Source organism: Prunus dulcis, chromosome 2 (genome assembly GCF_902201215.1).
Source record: "Prunus dulcis chromosome 2, ALMONDv2, whole genome shotgun sequence".
NCBI classification, from domain to species: domain Eukaryota; kingdom Viridiplantae; phylum Streptophyta; class Magnoliopsida; order Rosales; family Rosaceae; genus Prunus; species Prunus dulcis.
Window position 1 is genome coordinate 11745582 of NC_047651.1, and position 15951 is coordinate 11761532.

Consider the following 15951-nt stretch of genomic DNA (forward strand, 5'->3'; position numbering starts at 1 on the left):
TAATACAAGAAAAATACATCTATTTTATTCATGCTTGTCTATACAGAATGGCTGTGTGATCCGTGGTTCAGAGATAAGCATTGACTATGAATCATAATACAATGGAAGAAACTACAAAAGCTTTTATCTTTTACTTACCCATGCTGGTATTTAGATCTCTGTTTAATTAATTATTTATCGCTTTATCCTATGAATGAATGATGGCTATAAACATTATGCTCAAATTATGGCTATACTCTTCCTTTCCTTTTGTCATCCAGTGCCTGCACCAGAAAACACAAAACAAAAGGAAAATAAATTTCCAAGTTTGAAGATTAGGAATTACTAATGGAGTGCATCACCAAGAAACTAATGAAAATATGTGTGTCCCCCGAACCTAACCCTACAGATTGGCCCCTTGTGGGGCTAGCAATCACAATTTTTGATCAAATAGGCACCACTAGGTCTACTACACATCTAGAAGTGATGCCACCTAATCATGCATCTCAACTAGCAGTCTAGAAATATAACTTCTTACACTGCAAGACCATGTGTTGTGTGTGTATAATAGATATGCCCTTGACATTTTCTCTTACATTCATTTCTCAAAGTTCTAAAGAATATGATATGGAAGCCCCACTTTGCTCCACTGTTAGAGGATAATCTAGATAGATTACTAAATATCAGAAAATGATTGTTTGTTTCAAAACATTTCCATGCTTTTTTAACAAAAACAAAAAATACTTCTGTGCTTCGCCTCCTGAGTTTTACTGTAATCCACATATTCTGTTATAGTTAAACTAACATCAGAGTCGGACCAAATATGTTTCATAGCATCTCTTTGTACTTGAGGCTTATAAAGGATCAATTGAATTTGTACTGCTTAAAAAGGAATCATATTAAAGAATTGATGAAGAGGAGTTAAAAATATCCCCCATTCTTTTGTTAACCATAAAACTTATGCCCCAGATCTTGCATGAAAACACATAAAAGAACTAATACATGAAGATGTTGGGGCACAATCTGAAGTAAAGAAATACCTTGCCTTGGAGTATTCTCATGGTCAACACAAGAGTATCGCGCATCCTGCAAAAGAAATTTAATATATCATATCAGATGGGATATTGTTGACAAAAACAAGAATGTTTAGTGTGATTCACTTTATTACAGCCACTATCTCCTCCAAGATTAGCTCCAGCTGATTTCCTCAGTTATAGGCTTAATCATCACAATTCTAACATATTATTCACTGAGTAACCTTATATGTGATTCTCGTATAGATCCTAATGGTAACAGCAACTTTTTTGTACTATTCTCATATCAGAAAATGGACATAAAATACAAGTCTGATAAACCATAAAATCTCCAAAAAATGATCCAATGCAGCACTACAATATCAAGAATGCTTTAATTCAAATATACAAGTATACAACAAAAGTTATTGACCAAAATGAAAATGAAACATAAAATTAAAATTAATGTATTACCGAACATTGGACGTGGTACAAGGATGAGAAGATCCATCAGAACATGTCAACACAAATTGTGTTGAGAAGCCACAAGGAACTTTGATCTGCAACCAACAAATTATGGAAGTTTATATGGATTGTCTTATGTTTAGAAAATATAAACTAATACATTTTATATATTGTTTTGAGTTTGACTTAATCCACTGAATTATATGTTGTTTTGCATTGTAGGTTCTGATTACTTACAAATGACTAGTGACAGAAACTGTAACTAACAACGTCTGGTAAAAAAATATCCATTATATGAATTAAACTCTATTCTGCCTTTAGGAATCTTTCAACAGTGCGGATTCTTGCAGATTTTGTCAAACACTGTAGGGCTTATAAGAAAGCATGATTGCTTTTAGTTCTGTATGATGGATACCTATTTTGATAAGGAATTCACTTTCATCACGCGAAACTGTAGATACAAATTTTTTTATTATAACCTTTTCTAGACCAACTTGATACAGTTGTATAAAACTTATTCATTATGATTTAAATTCATCCAATACTTCAACAAGTAACTTGGAGAACATCTCATGACATAAAAACCTAATTTCTCAAACGAAGTATCACCAAGTTAAGAACATACTGATAATTCCTTTGAGAATTTCTCTGCAATTACAACAGCTTCTGTACTATTGATCTTGATCTGATAGCTTGACCGTCTCAGAATTAAAGCTGCTGGCTCCCAATTCTCAGAAGAGTCCATCTGTTTTTAACAAGATTATATGGCAAAAGTTTTTCATGTGATACGAATAAGGAACAGATTTAGCAGAATGACAAAACCATATAGCTACAAATTTATAAATATAAGGATCAATAAGGTGCAAATTTATATCATTTTGACAATATAAAGTCAACCACACTCACCCCACAAAAACAAACAAACAAAACGAAGAGCCTGGGAGCCAGGCACTGTTAAAATAAGCATATAAGCTAGTAATTTATTATACAGTAGATGAGGCATATCACCCGATATGGAACAATTTCCCAATCTTGCCCTATAAGCCAGGCATTTTAACTAAGCAGGGGAGTTTAGTACCCTTCCTCCAGGGGAAAAAAAAAAGTTGCAGGGAAATAGCTTTCTGAGTTCTCAATTGATTCAAATAATTGCCCATTTATACCATATTTTCAACCCATTTCGTATAAAATCAGGTTGAGATCATCATGGCAATTTATATGTGCATCAAACTTGCAATACATGTATAAATCACATGGGGTGTTTCACTTAATCTTTTCTTTTGTTCTTTCCATCGTAATTTAAAATATTTACTATATTCTTATTAATTATGCAACAAATAATTCAATTTAGATGCCCACGTTTCATCCATATTCATACAAGTTATACAATATACTAAAAGCAAGAGGATGAAATAAAATGCAAAAGAAATTTTAGCAATGAGTTTAAACAAAAATTGGCACAATTGGTAAAACATTATTAATAAAAGTACCTATATTGGAGTTTTCTCCTAAATGATTCCAGTCCATACACAAACTCGATCATTATATTTGAATTTCACCAAGCACTAAGTTTCCTATAAACTAGTATTTTAGATTATTGTCAGGAGATGGGTTTATCAATCTACATTAAACAGACTGATGAATTAGATATGCAACAAGAAAATAGAAAGATGCAAAAATTAAACTTACCAGTAGCTGAACACTAAAAGTGGCCTGTCCTCTAGAAATATGTTCGTCAATCTCCATTTGCATCTCCGGGTCTAGAAAGTACCTCATGAAAATACAATGAAAGAAAAATTTAAGAGTACAGTCGACTATCCTTTTGTCTTTTTAAATAATTAATGTTGTTGGCAGAAAGGGATTAGAGGGAAAAACACACTGACAACTGGAAAGCAAGAAACTAACTTATTATCAAACTTTTAGAAAGAAAAAAAAAAAGACATATACAAAGAATCCATTATACATAAAACAACTATAAAAAAAGTCATTCATATAAGGCATGTTTATGCCAAACTCATCAATAATATAAAGGCTTATTATCACAAAACGTCCCTAAGGTTTATGAAACTATCAGATTGCATCCTTAATGTTTTTTGGTGTCACTTATGGTCCTCAAGGTTAGTATGTGCAATCACAAATGGTCCCTGCCGTTAGGTTCTGTCAAAAACTATGTTAGTTTGCTGACGTGGCATACATATATATCACAAAACATCCCTGAGGTTTACACACTTATCACAAATGGTCCCTATGAATTTTTTTTTTTTAAAATTTAAAATTCATAAAATTTTGGTTTTCTTTTTAAAATTATTTATAAATGAAAAAATCATTTATAGAAGGATTTTAATCTTAAGGACCATTTATGAACCCTAAACCTTTAGTTTTTTTCATTTTTAAATTTTATGAATTTTAAATTATTTTTTAAAAACTTCATTAGTTTTTTGATGTGGCATATATATGGAGCCAACATCTACAATAATATAGTGTCACATGTATTTAAAATTTAATATATATTTTAAAATAATTATAATTCATAAAAAATTAAAAAATTTCATAAGGACCATTTGTGATAGGTGTGTGAACCTCAAGGATGTTTTGTGATATACATATATGCCACATCAGCAAACTAACGGAGTTTTTGACAGAACCTAACGGCAGGGACCATTTGTGATCATGCATACTAACCTTGAGGACCACGAATGACAAAAAAAACATTAAGGATGCATTCTGATAGTTTCGTAAACCTTAGGAACGTTTTGTGATAATAAGCCTAATATAAATGGACATACCACATCTGATTTTGTTCTGATCATTAGCGAAAAGCCTCACCAGTTCCCCCTGATAATGAAAAACAAATTTATTAGGAAAAAAAAAAAATCTCATGTACGACAAGTATATAAAATGGCATTACTTATGACCCGGGTGATTTAATAAATTCCATGAAAACCATACAAAATCTCCTTTTGTCAGAGAATACTGGAACTAATAACAAAAGTTAATGGGAAAATCTGCCATGCAATATAATCAAAATAACAAACATCAACAATCCCCTCAGGTAATCCCACCAAACAACTCGAAACCAAATGTGGACTTTGCATATGCAAATAAGCAAGATAAATCATTAAAAAAGGTTACACCCAGTTATCATTAATAATATTTCCCAAAGCATAAGCTCACAGAGAGAGAGAGAGAGAGAGAGAGAGAGACAGAGAACTGAGGTTTTAATGAAAGATTAGTCTTAGTACTATAACATTGGTTCTTTGCCTGCTAAAAGTTCAGAGGGGTAGGTATGGATGTATAGAATGATCTGACATAAAGCTAGCTGCCACAACTCATGGTTCAATTATTCCTCAAATGGACTTAGGATTTCATAAGTCTAGCTAGTTATGTGCAGTGGTGCGAATGCGTAGCAGCATCATATGAAAGCACGCATTCTAGGCAATGATATTCATACCCACCCACCTCTGACTAAAGTGCCTTGAGAACTTTGGCGAGAGAGGATTATCCAATATCAATCAATTTTGACTTAATGCTTTGCTAGTTAAATTGCATTGCTTGGATGATACAGCGTACGCATAATCAATTTATGGGCAGCAGCTTTTTTGAGCCTCATACGGGAACATTATTATATTATTTTCTCCTTCACTAATTCTCCCCAAACTTCAACTGATATATTAAAACTAACTTAAAAGATATGCAGATCAAATCATCATCATTTTGAACTAATGAGAAAACATATTTTCAAAGTCTCAAACAAAAGATTATCAAAGTGCACAACCATTCAAAAAAGGGTGTGATAATCTAGTCAAAATTACTTGCACTTTGTAATACTATCCCCAAGAAGATTCAGAAAGACTATGGTACTTTCATAAATAAAATTTTCGAAAAGAAAATAACACAACATATTTTTCCTATACATTGACTAAAAGCATAATGGGAGGAATAAAAGAAATTTCACCTACTCAAAAAATCAACATACAGACAGTTCCGCATTTTTGCAATCGTGCATACACAAAAATATAGAGACTGTATCAACATATACAAGTGCATGTATATACAAGGTAAAAGAAACCTGACGGCCTTGGTCATCCATTGGTATGCAGTCAACAGCAATTATTTTATCAACATCATCAGCTGTGACAATATATTCTGGGTTTGTGGCTCCTGATTGAAGGAAAAGAAAACATAAAGACATTAATAAAACAATATATTCGTAGATAAAGATTAACAGGATCTAATATACAAGAGAAAAATCAAGAAAGTCAAAATTCATTTAACTGTCTACCTTCAATGAACTCTCTAGTGCCATCCTGAAGATGACGAACCCACTGATATGCAAACAACGATGACATATAAGTATATCATAACATATATGGAAGTTCACACATGAAGAATGTTCAAGGAATTTCACCTGAAACATACAAAGTGAGGTTCCACGTATTGGATATCCACATCCAAGAAGTCTGCCTCCCGGAACAGCATCACCAATAATCTGAAAATTCTCTATTGTAGGACCTTCTAAATGCAAAAGAAACATATTAGATATCAAAAGGTCAAGCAAGAAAATCCCTGTTTCAAAGATAAAAACATCAATCACCTTGAGGAGCGGAGGAAGCAATCTCATCATGTGTGGTGTGAGGAGAAAATAAGGTGCCATTGGTCATTCTCCCAGCTCTCGCATTCGCGTCATCTTTATTAGTAAATCCAGCCATCTCCCTATGAGCCATTTGATTCACAGTCAAACATAAGCAAGGGGAAAAGGTGTCATGTAAAAAGCTCCTCACCGAAATATAGGTATACAGAAAATAATTCTATAATGTTATGGTTGAATTGTGAATAAACCCTTCCATTTTGGAACTTCCCTCAGTTTAAGAGTCAATCCAAATGTATTAATGAATCAGTGATAGGAAGCTATAAAACACCACCAATAGTCTATATGAAGGAACAATTTGTGATACTTGTAGCTTTCAAGAACTTGATATGAATCACATCAAAGAAATCGATAAAGACATCTAAATGTAATTGAGATTGATTTCAAATGGCACCATATAGACGACTTCGTTCATATGGCAGAGTCACTCATGAAATATCAATCTTCAACAAATAATATAACCAAGGCACAGGTACAGGCCAACATATGAAATTTCAAAAGACCTCTATGCTATAAAGAAACTGTTTCAATGATCAAACATGGCTCTGCAAATACAGGTGTCCTTAACTATTTTTGTTCACAGATAAATAAAATTTTAGCACGATAACAATATAGAAAGCTTTGTTCTTTCAACATATACATGCTTAATAATAGATGGAAAAAAGAAAGCTTTTCCTGAACACAGATGAATTTTGCCAACCTCTCTGTATTGGATGTGAACACATGTGGAACTTCATTATTAATTAGCATTTTCATGTCAGCAATGTGAGCCACATATTTCGGCAATTTATCAGTTGGCTCCAGATGTTGTCGATCAGTATAATGATCAAAGCCTTGTTGTTCCTGCATTATGAAAGACCAGGCGAGAGAGAGAGAGAGAGAGAGAGAGAGAGAGAGAGAGAGAGAGAGAGAGAGTTTTCAGTGATGTGAACAATGAAAGAAAACAATACTCGTCCAAGTCCGTAGAACAACACAGCATAATATATGAGTAGATTAAATACCAAGATATGAGGAAATTGGCCATTCAAAATGCCAGGACCACGGCTATCTTTACCATGAGATTCACTTTCAGCATCATTTTCCACGCCAGACGTTAATTGTCTAATTTTATCCTGCTATAAAGAAGATGCCTTATTGCAATTGTCTTTAACTTACAACTGTGATAAAAAAGAGTCGTATAATATTCCTAACAAATGTTAATTCAAGAAAAGAAGCTTCTGCTCGTTACAACTAGGAAATAGCAAAAATTAAAATTAAAATTAAATGTATTCACTCAAAGGCAAGAAGTAAAACTTTTCTAGTTTTTTTCTTTGAAAGGTTTGGGCACCTGCACAAGTATGCATATTTGTGTCTCCCATATTCATTAACAAACATGCATATAAGCATATATGAGCATTTAAAAACAAACTTATAGTAATATCAAGATTCGAAAAAGGAGGAGAATGAGAAAAGAGATAATGTTATCAAGTAAACCAGGCAACAAGCTTCAGTTTCACTCAAGTCTCAACCTTAAATGAAGCCGCAAAGGCAAAACCCCAGCTGAATTCTTACAATGTGGCTTTGGTGAACAACACTAACAACACTAATTTCGTTGACCTATTCTATTAGTGAGTTGGCTGATATCATGCAACTTGATCCTCCCTCTAAGCCTTGTCATATTCTCTTGTGTCGTCCAAATGACAAGAAGCTTAAATATGAGTGGATTCTTTATGGGTCAGGACAATTCAAAATGCTTCTCAGTGTCAGCACAAAGTTTAAGAAATAGGTGGGTCCTTATGCAACACATGAATTCTTTAGCAGCTGCCAGATTTATCATCTCAAGATTTTCAAAGAGGAAAGGAATAGAGAAGCCATGGCATGATTAGAGAAGATTTAACATCCACTCATAAGATTTGTTTTTCAGCGGTAAGGCTTCATGATAGTTAATTAGGCCATCGAAATCTTATAATTAGGTTTTCTTTCAACTATTTATAGCCACGACTAGTGTAATAATTTCCATGTTTGCCAGTTTTGGTCCTTAGTTGCGGTTTTTATTTTTATTTTATTAGTATCTAAATCAAATATAGTTAATCGGCCTTTATATGCGCCCTTTGATTTACTAGTCCTATTAGGAGTTGGCATTAGATTACTAATCTTATTTGTAATATAAGGAAAGAGGACCATAAGTAATCCTGTAATCCAAGAGAGAGAATTGATTAATTAATGGTGTGTTTTAGTTATGAAGCAATTCCACATGCATGTTTTTTATCTCTCTCTGTCCCTCCCTTAATCCAAAAACCTAGCCACTTTCTGCCTAACTAAATCCTTACGACCCCAGAGTCACAAATAGACCTTCAAAATCCCAAGATATTAGAGTAAGCATACTTCTCAGTTTATGTCAACTTTATGCCATAAAATATCAATTTTTGTGCCTCAAATTCATCTACAAACCCTAAGATTCTCCATCACCAACCCAAACCTTTAAAAATACAAGTTTCTAAAACCTAAGCCCACCAAATATGCATTTGTAGCTTACGAAAGCTACGTATGGATGTTTACTTCTAATGAAGAAATATCAAAATTCCAGAAGCTGTGCACAAAATGTGATGCATCTTTTTCTTGGGTGTGATACCCAAAACAGTAGGTGTTCTCTCAAGTCTTCACCAATTCTTACATTTCATATTCGTCAGCCTATTACCCACCATATGCTGTGTTTTCAGCTAGCAGTAAGGTAAAAATACACCCAAAAGCCAAAAAATTAGCCCTATTTCCAATTATTTAACTTTTCTAAAACAGGCCCAATGTTTATCCTCTTTTAGAGCTATGGGTGTTCATCGAACTAAAATATTGCAATTCAAAACAAATCAAAACAGGGATATGCAGTGTCTCAGCTACAATTTGTAAGTTATCTGCTTACATATGTCTGCAGGGAGAAGAATATTTGGAAACTTTTAAAATATAAAAGAAAGAAAAAAAGGTCACTCTGGAAAGAATATGCCTGCATTATATTATTTATCATATAAGGATAAGATATTTTCAGCGCATACGTGTATGAGCAAAAAGTATAATACTGATTAAAAGACTAAGTAGCAAAGAATGGGTGGTGGAGAGAAACAATTTTTATACATAATAATGGGTAAAACAATGCACTCTACAGTATAGAAACAAAGAATCATCACTGACAACAGCATGAAGTAACAAGAGTGCTTGCTTACATGTGAAGTTCTAATCTTCCACTGCAACTGATCATGTAGTCTCTGCAGGTTCAAGAAAACAAAGATCAAGGCTGACTTAAGAAAACTCTTTGCTAGACTGATAGACAGAAAACAGATTGCCAATTTTGATAGACCCAAATAAAATATGGGCAGTTTTTTCTCCCCACATATACCCAAAGAATATTGCTCTCCATAAAATGCAGGAAAAGAAAAGAGAATAAATTTCTTTTGCTAAGATTCAGAGGTTGGCACTCAATTAGTTTCATTTTACTTGGCCTTTTCATTATAAATCTAACATAACACCCGCTCATCCTTGACTATTCTGAACAATTATCATTGCACAAAACATGTCACCTTAACTCAGCATCAATCGGATGTCACCGGATTTTTCTTTTCTTTTTAATCATCTGAGACAGCTCATTTCCAAGGAATTGGAAAATGAACGTGATTTGAAAAAAATAAAACCCCCAAAATTAGAAAAGTAGTGCCTGAATGAAGCCAGAGCAGAAAGAAACTTTGTACAAAAGAATATGACATCACCCATATGCCAGGATACTTTTTACATGTAATATATGTTATCTATGTGCTACATGATTGATACCTTTAAACTGTTGGATATTGCAGAAGCATTAATAGCATGGGGCAAAATACCATATTCAGCCAATAGCCCCAGCATAGACGACATGAAGATATATCTCTCATCATCTGCAGCCTACCAAATACATAAACTATTAATAACCGCAATATAACAGAAAAAGCCTAAGAGCAAAAACAATAATGTGCAAGAAAAAAAAAGACGATAGATCTAAAGTTATCAAGTCCGATTCATACATCAGTTTAAGAGAGGTTTAACCAGCCTATTGAAACATCAACGCATTTATATTGAGCTAAATATGTGGACATCTTGAATATCAAGATCATAGTATTCCCAAATGTTCTCAAGCTAAAACATAATCCAAATCTGATTAAGTGTGTACGAATACCCTACAAACTAACTAATGTGGACTTTTGGCATTTGATCACATGGTTATCTGGATATTAAAGTTCGGTCTAGGCTGTGGGGAAACAGAATACGGGAAACGATGTGATAAAGTTAGCAGAACTCCAAAAACTAGGACAGTAAAACAAAAGGGCATGCAACAAAATAAAAATAAAATTATATTCAATAATCATCAACAACACTAAAAATGTAAGAACATAACTCAATTATAGAAGGTCGTAGATAGAAATAGAGCATAAAAGAAAAACAAGTAAAATGCATATCCATTAATTTCATTTCATCATTCTTCTTTTTTCCTTTTGCATTAACTCTTAGCATTTGGAAATACTACTCAGGCCCACTTATTTTTAAAATACTTCAAAACTTTTCTAAGTTAACATCACATCCCTTTCTAAAAATCTTTTTAAAAATATTGTGAAACAACCTCTCTTTTATCCTAATTTGTATTCAACACGTATCGCACCCTATACATAACATATCCAAAAGTCAAACACAAAAAGTCAACCAGTTTCTCCGAATTCGTATTCAACCCTAAACTGACTGGGCTAATATTGAAGATAAGTTAAATATATAGGTTGTATATTTTTTTTCTTAAAAAACCACACTGGGCTACAGCCCACTGTAGCCCTTAGTGTGGCTCCGCCCATGCCTGCAATATTTGTATTGTGTAGTATCTGTGCGTCACAGGGTAGAGTACCAACAAATTATTCTTAATCAGGTAGAGTAATTTTTTATGAGAACCCTTATCATCTAATTGAAAATAGTTACATGGATTAATTTTAGAATAGGGATGTACGCTCATTAGGTACATCTGTTTTTTATTTTTATTTTTTTTCTGTTAGAAGTATGACTTGCAAACCTTTGCAAAGGATAGAAATAGTGTAAACATACTAAAAAATTTCCTGACTAGCAGGAAATTAGTGTCAGCTGATATTGAAACATTTTTTTCCTTTTTGAAAACATTGGAAACTTTACCCTGAACTAATTATGTGCTACATCAATTCTTCTGAGCTTATAAACATGTGGTGAAATCTTACATGGCATCAAACACAAAACCAACTAAGAAATTTCAATAAAGAACAAAATTTCCCTGCCCATATGGTTAAAGCTCAAGAGTTTATGCTTTTCTAAGTAGATTCTGTAAACCAATAAAACACTATACCTCAAACAGATAGATCATGTACAATAAATTAAAATGGCACTTAATCTTGGCCACCAGATAGATTATGCACAATATTCTCCAATTTTTTCACTATCTTACTAGGTAAATCACACCAAGGAACCACCAGATTGGATCCTGGAGCTCAACTCAAACTCAACCTTCAACCATATTTAAAAGAGGAGGAATTGTCTGACAAACACAACAGATCTATTAATGAGCTTAATTTCTCATCAACCATTTTAGATTTTTAGGAAAACCATTAATATCACTAGCTTTCCTTTTCTTCGGCCTATAGCTAAAAGAATTACTTTCATTACATAATGTCATAGAGTTCTTAAGAGAAAACCAGTCAAAAGGTGTTTATTGTCATGAAATAGAGAAAACTGTGATAAATTCTTTTACATAAAACCATTTTTCCATTGTCTTCATGCAATGCAATAAATCAATAAAATATAAGATACTTGGGCATCAGGTTATTGCTATTATTTTCAACAGACAACAAAGAATAGGCCTCCCAGCTACAAACTACCATAATATTCTAAAGCTAGCACCATCTTTAAATGTTAGTGTACCTTCAAATCATGAGTTAATTTTAGATTTTCCTCAAGATCGCCTTTTCTGCGTGCCAATTCATTTAACGCAGAAGTAGTGGCTTCATTCTGCTTCTCATCAATCACCTATCAATCAACATAATATTATTTTATACTTTAGCATCTTCCAATTTCTTTTTTATTATTAAAGGAATCAGTGCATTCCAAGAAAAAACCATATTGATTCTCAAGCGATGGACAAACCATCCGTAAGTCAGCAAATTTCCTCTCCAATGCATATTTCTCATTTAGCAGGCGCAATTCCTGATACAATGAAGACCACTTAATTCTCAAGCATTTACATATCCAAAATTGAACCAACTATAAGGATAATGCAAATGCATGTGACAAATGGCAAGTTAAGAATTGCTATACCTTCACACAAGCAACAGTAATTTGCCCACGGAGAAATTGGATCTCCTCTTCCTGTGCTCTGGCTCGAGAATAAAGTTCCTGCTTGTTAACATACATAGTGTAAAATATCAAATAAAGTTCCTGCTTGTTAACATACATTTTATGTATAAACTAATGAAGTACCAGTACCATAGATTCTCGATCTTTAAAATGAACACTATCATCTTTTAAATTCTTTGGAGTAAGCTGTGCTTCAGAGCTACGCCTACAAAATGGATGGGGGAAAACAAAGATACTTAAGAACATGAAGATAAAACAGACCACTTAACTTGTATATTTCCATATAGATGAGGATTAGTAGTACAAGTAAATCAATGAAGGAAACGATTAATACCAAAACGAAAACTTCAATATAAATTTATCTAAATTTCATTTTTTGGTTGAATATCTAAATTTTATAAGAAGGAAAATTATGAGCTTTTGTGCACGGTGCACCAATTAAGTTATAAATGAGTTCTATTTTGAAGTTTCCTTGAAATAGTACTCCGCTAGTTTTCTTCTCATTCTCTTTAGCTTTTCCACACCAAAAAAAAAAAGTTTTATAATGAGATTCATTAAACATCTTCCAGATAAGACTTCTAGTTTTGAAAGGCTTTATTGTGACTCCAAGGTTTCTTACTCTCAACCTTTTCAACTGACAAAAAGAAGGTATCATTCTTCTTAATCTTTTCTTCTTTTTCTTTATTAATATCTTCATTGTCTAAAAAATTTATTAATCACATCAACCAATAACCAAATCCAGAAGCCATACCTCCTCCCAAAACATGACCCATACAAAACACGACTCAAGCTCAAATTTTGAAATTTTAAGGTAACTTGGTAGTTGGTAAATCTCAAAAGGTTTCCGCTAAGTATAGTTACAAAAACCTTTTTGCACAAGCAATGTCACACAGAAACAAACTTCCATGTCCATCATTTTAAGAGGCACTAAACTCTAACTGTACGGGTTAGCATCATTGAGAAATAAACCCCATAGGTTACCCAACCTCATTTGCACTCTAGGTCTATGCTTGCTTGAAATTTATTAACAAGTGCACAAAATTTTTACATCAATCAACTATCAGTAGGAGGGAAATGTTGAATCAATCAACCTGGAAACAAAACACTGGTGAATAAACACTCTTTATAATAAGTTGGTTGTGGGTATGACCTGTTCAAGACATCATTGCTTTGATTCTGCATCCTACCATCCTTCAACTGTTGAGATGCCCTCTTACTCGAAGACATCTCATTGGCAGTTCAAGCTTCGCTTCAAGACAACCTCCGATAGCGTGATAATTGATTGTTCCCATTATTACTAACTAAATCTTGCATTTTACTCTGATTCAAGAACCTCCCTACAATTAATAAGTTATAAAGAAATCATCAGACGTAAAGAAATATCAAAACAATGAAAATTAGGCCACTATTGCATTTAATAGGCAAAATTAGGCCACTATTGCATTTAATAGGCAAAACCCACTACCCAAATATAGAATTACAAATACCATCAACTGGAGCCTCAACTAGTAAACATAACATTCAAACAAAAATCAATAATCCATTAAAAAACCAAACTTTGTCTTAATTTCAATTGCTTTTTCCATTAAAAGATGGTTTTCTATCCACATTTTACAATTCTGAAAAACCAGAGCCCCCTCTGAAAAAGGAAAAATGACTGAAACCCAGTGAGCCACAATCACTGTCGAACCTAAATCTCAACTCTTTAACCAAAATTCTCAAACCCCAAAAAATTTAATCCACCAACAAAACAAGTAAAGTAATAACTTCAGCAACAACACTACCTGCCTAGCAATGTGAAAAAGACTTCCCACAAACAGAAAGCTACCATAAAAAGTAAAACTGGGCGTGTACCAGAACAATAATGAAACAAAGATTACGATTAAAACACGTAAAAAAATTGTGTACCTGTTCGTTTTGCAGAGGCAGAAATACCCGAGGAAGCTATAAAAAGAAGCAAGCTACAAGACCCAGTTGAATTCTATGTACTTGCAGGGCACAGATCTAATACTCTGCCTGCCTAACAGTATCAGTAAGAGTAGAAAGAGAGAGAGAGATGTGTTTGAAAGCTAAAAGGCGTGTGCTTTCGTTGTTCTTCATCCCCAAGTCAATGGGCATTAGAGTCGTCGAAGTTTTTTCCACGTACCATTATTAATTATCGCAGCAACAATAATGGAAAGATTGGATTAAGCCAAGCTAATCACTGTGGATGAAGGTTCTGAGTTTTGTGAGTGTCATGGTCAAGTGTGAAATGGGACTTATGGGTCATTGGCAGATTGAAATTTGGAATTTGGAAATTGAATTTTTTTATATTCTTTTTTATATTTCTAGATAAAGAAGAAGATTTGAGACTTAAACGGTGCCGTTTGGAAGTGGGATTCTTTGGCGACTAGACTGGCTTCCAGGTTGTTCTATGGTGATGTTTATGAGATGGACAGCAAATGTTAACATCACCAAACGGCGGACGAAGACGAGAGTGTATTTATCAACTAGTCACTTGCATTTAATCTTGGCCACCCCATTCATATAATAAATAAAGAATTACGACGAAAAGCATCTAAAGACAACTCATTGATAAGTACGAGCATGATTCGTTAAAAGAGAGCAAATCTAAACATGGCGGTGATTAAGCCGAAGTCCTAGGGCAGCTGGAGCATCAATCAACCATGAAGTTAGCTTCTCTCAAAAGACATGCAAACGTAGTCAAATAAGCACACAACACAAGTTTTCAGATATTTTAAAAAATAATTCCTCTCATAACAATTTCATGGTCACTCTTAAAACGTTGTTATTTTACTCTTTTGATATTGTAAGATTTTATTTTGCATAAGTACTTTTCTTTATTTCCTTTTGCATAATTCTATAACCAGCAATCGACACAATTTTTTTGGTTGCCGCTACACTAGGGATTGTAAATTTCAACTTCAATTTATTGGGCGAAACCTCAATGCTTTGAACTTGTAATTTAGACAAATGAATGAGAAAGCAATTTTCCAATATATTCTTCTTTTTTTTGCGAAAGAGGAAATCGTTGATAACAATTAAGAGGATACAACAATATCATTTTGTACAGCTGGCTCCAGACAGAGGGGAACCTCTTCAATCCAAATTACTAGAGTATTACAATTAAGTGCATGCCTAGCTAGAAAATGAGCTACTTGATTGCACCCCCTTGGACTGAAAGAAACAGTAACATCATCAAATTGTTGCAGACTCTCCTTTTAATATCATTAATGAGATGCCCATCTGATGCCCACGACTCTTTCTCATCTTTCTTTACATCATTTACCACTCCTTGTGAATCAGACTCAATTAGTATAGAAGAAAAGCCAGCATCCCGAGCAAATTTCATCCCACTCAAGAGCAGAAAGAATTAGGTCTAGGATTCCAAGCATCTCCATAGACTAGAGTATCTTGCCCATCTTCAATCCTCTTCCTTAACCCACTCAAGAGCAATTCACGGCCCCAAATCAAAGACCTCCAAACATA

General features: G+C 33.6%; 1 protein-coding gene across 12 annotated transcripts; it reads right to left on the reverse strand.

Annotated features, from left to right (window-relative positions):
• LOC117617269 lies at positions 1-14759 on the reverse strand. Of its 12 annotated transcripts, none has more exons than XM_034346578.1 (20): positions 14371-14759; positions 13613-13799; positions 12592-12667; positions 12424-12504; positions 12253-12312; positions 12031-12135; positions 9898-10008; positions 9297-9338; positions 7104-7217; positions 6803-6945; positions 6049-6167; positions 5863-5969; positions 5737-5779; positions 5524-5615; positions 4241-4289; positions 3144-3214; positions 2083-2202; positions 1467-1552; positions 1025-1065; positions 1-263 (listed from the first exon to the last, which is right to left on the reverse strand). In XM_034346578.1, exons 2-20 carry the CDS (start codon positions 13687-13689, stop codon positions 253-255), a joined length of 1548 nt encoding a protein of 515 aa, XP_034202469.1. In that variant the 5' UTR covers positions 13690-13799; positions 14371-14759; the 3' UTR covers positions 1-252. The 12 variants fall into 12 exon arrangements, with proteins under 12 accessions (XP_034202469.1, XP_034202466.1, XP_034202463.1 ...); XM_034346575.1 differs by having other exon boundaries at positions 1020-1065; positions 7104-7214; positions 14371-14756; XM_034346572.1 differs by having other exon boundaries at positions 1020-1065; positions 14371-14756.
• Between the last annotated feature and the right edge of the window lie 1192 nt (positions 14760-15951).

Excerpts from the sequence above, each read along its gene's own strand:
- LOC117617269 (XM_034346572.1), bottom strand. The coding sequence starts at position 13,689 with ATGTCTTCGAGTAAGAGGGCATCTCAACAGTTGAAGGATGGTAGGATG. Across the intron at positions 4,290-5,523 it reads TGGATGACCAAGGCCGTCAG|GGGGAACTGGTGAGGCTTTT; the intron begins GTTTCTTTTACC and ends TTTCATTATCAG. Across the intron at positions 264-1,019 it reads TGAGAATACTCCAAGGCAAG|GCACTGGATGACAAAAGGAA; the intron begins GTATTTCTTTAC and ends TTTCTGGTGCAG.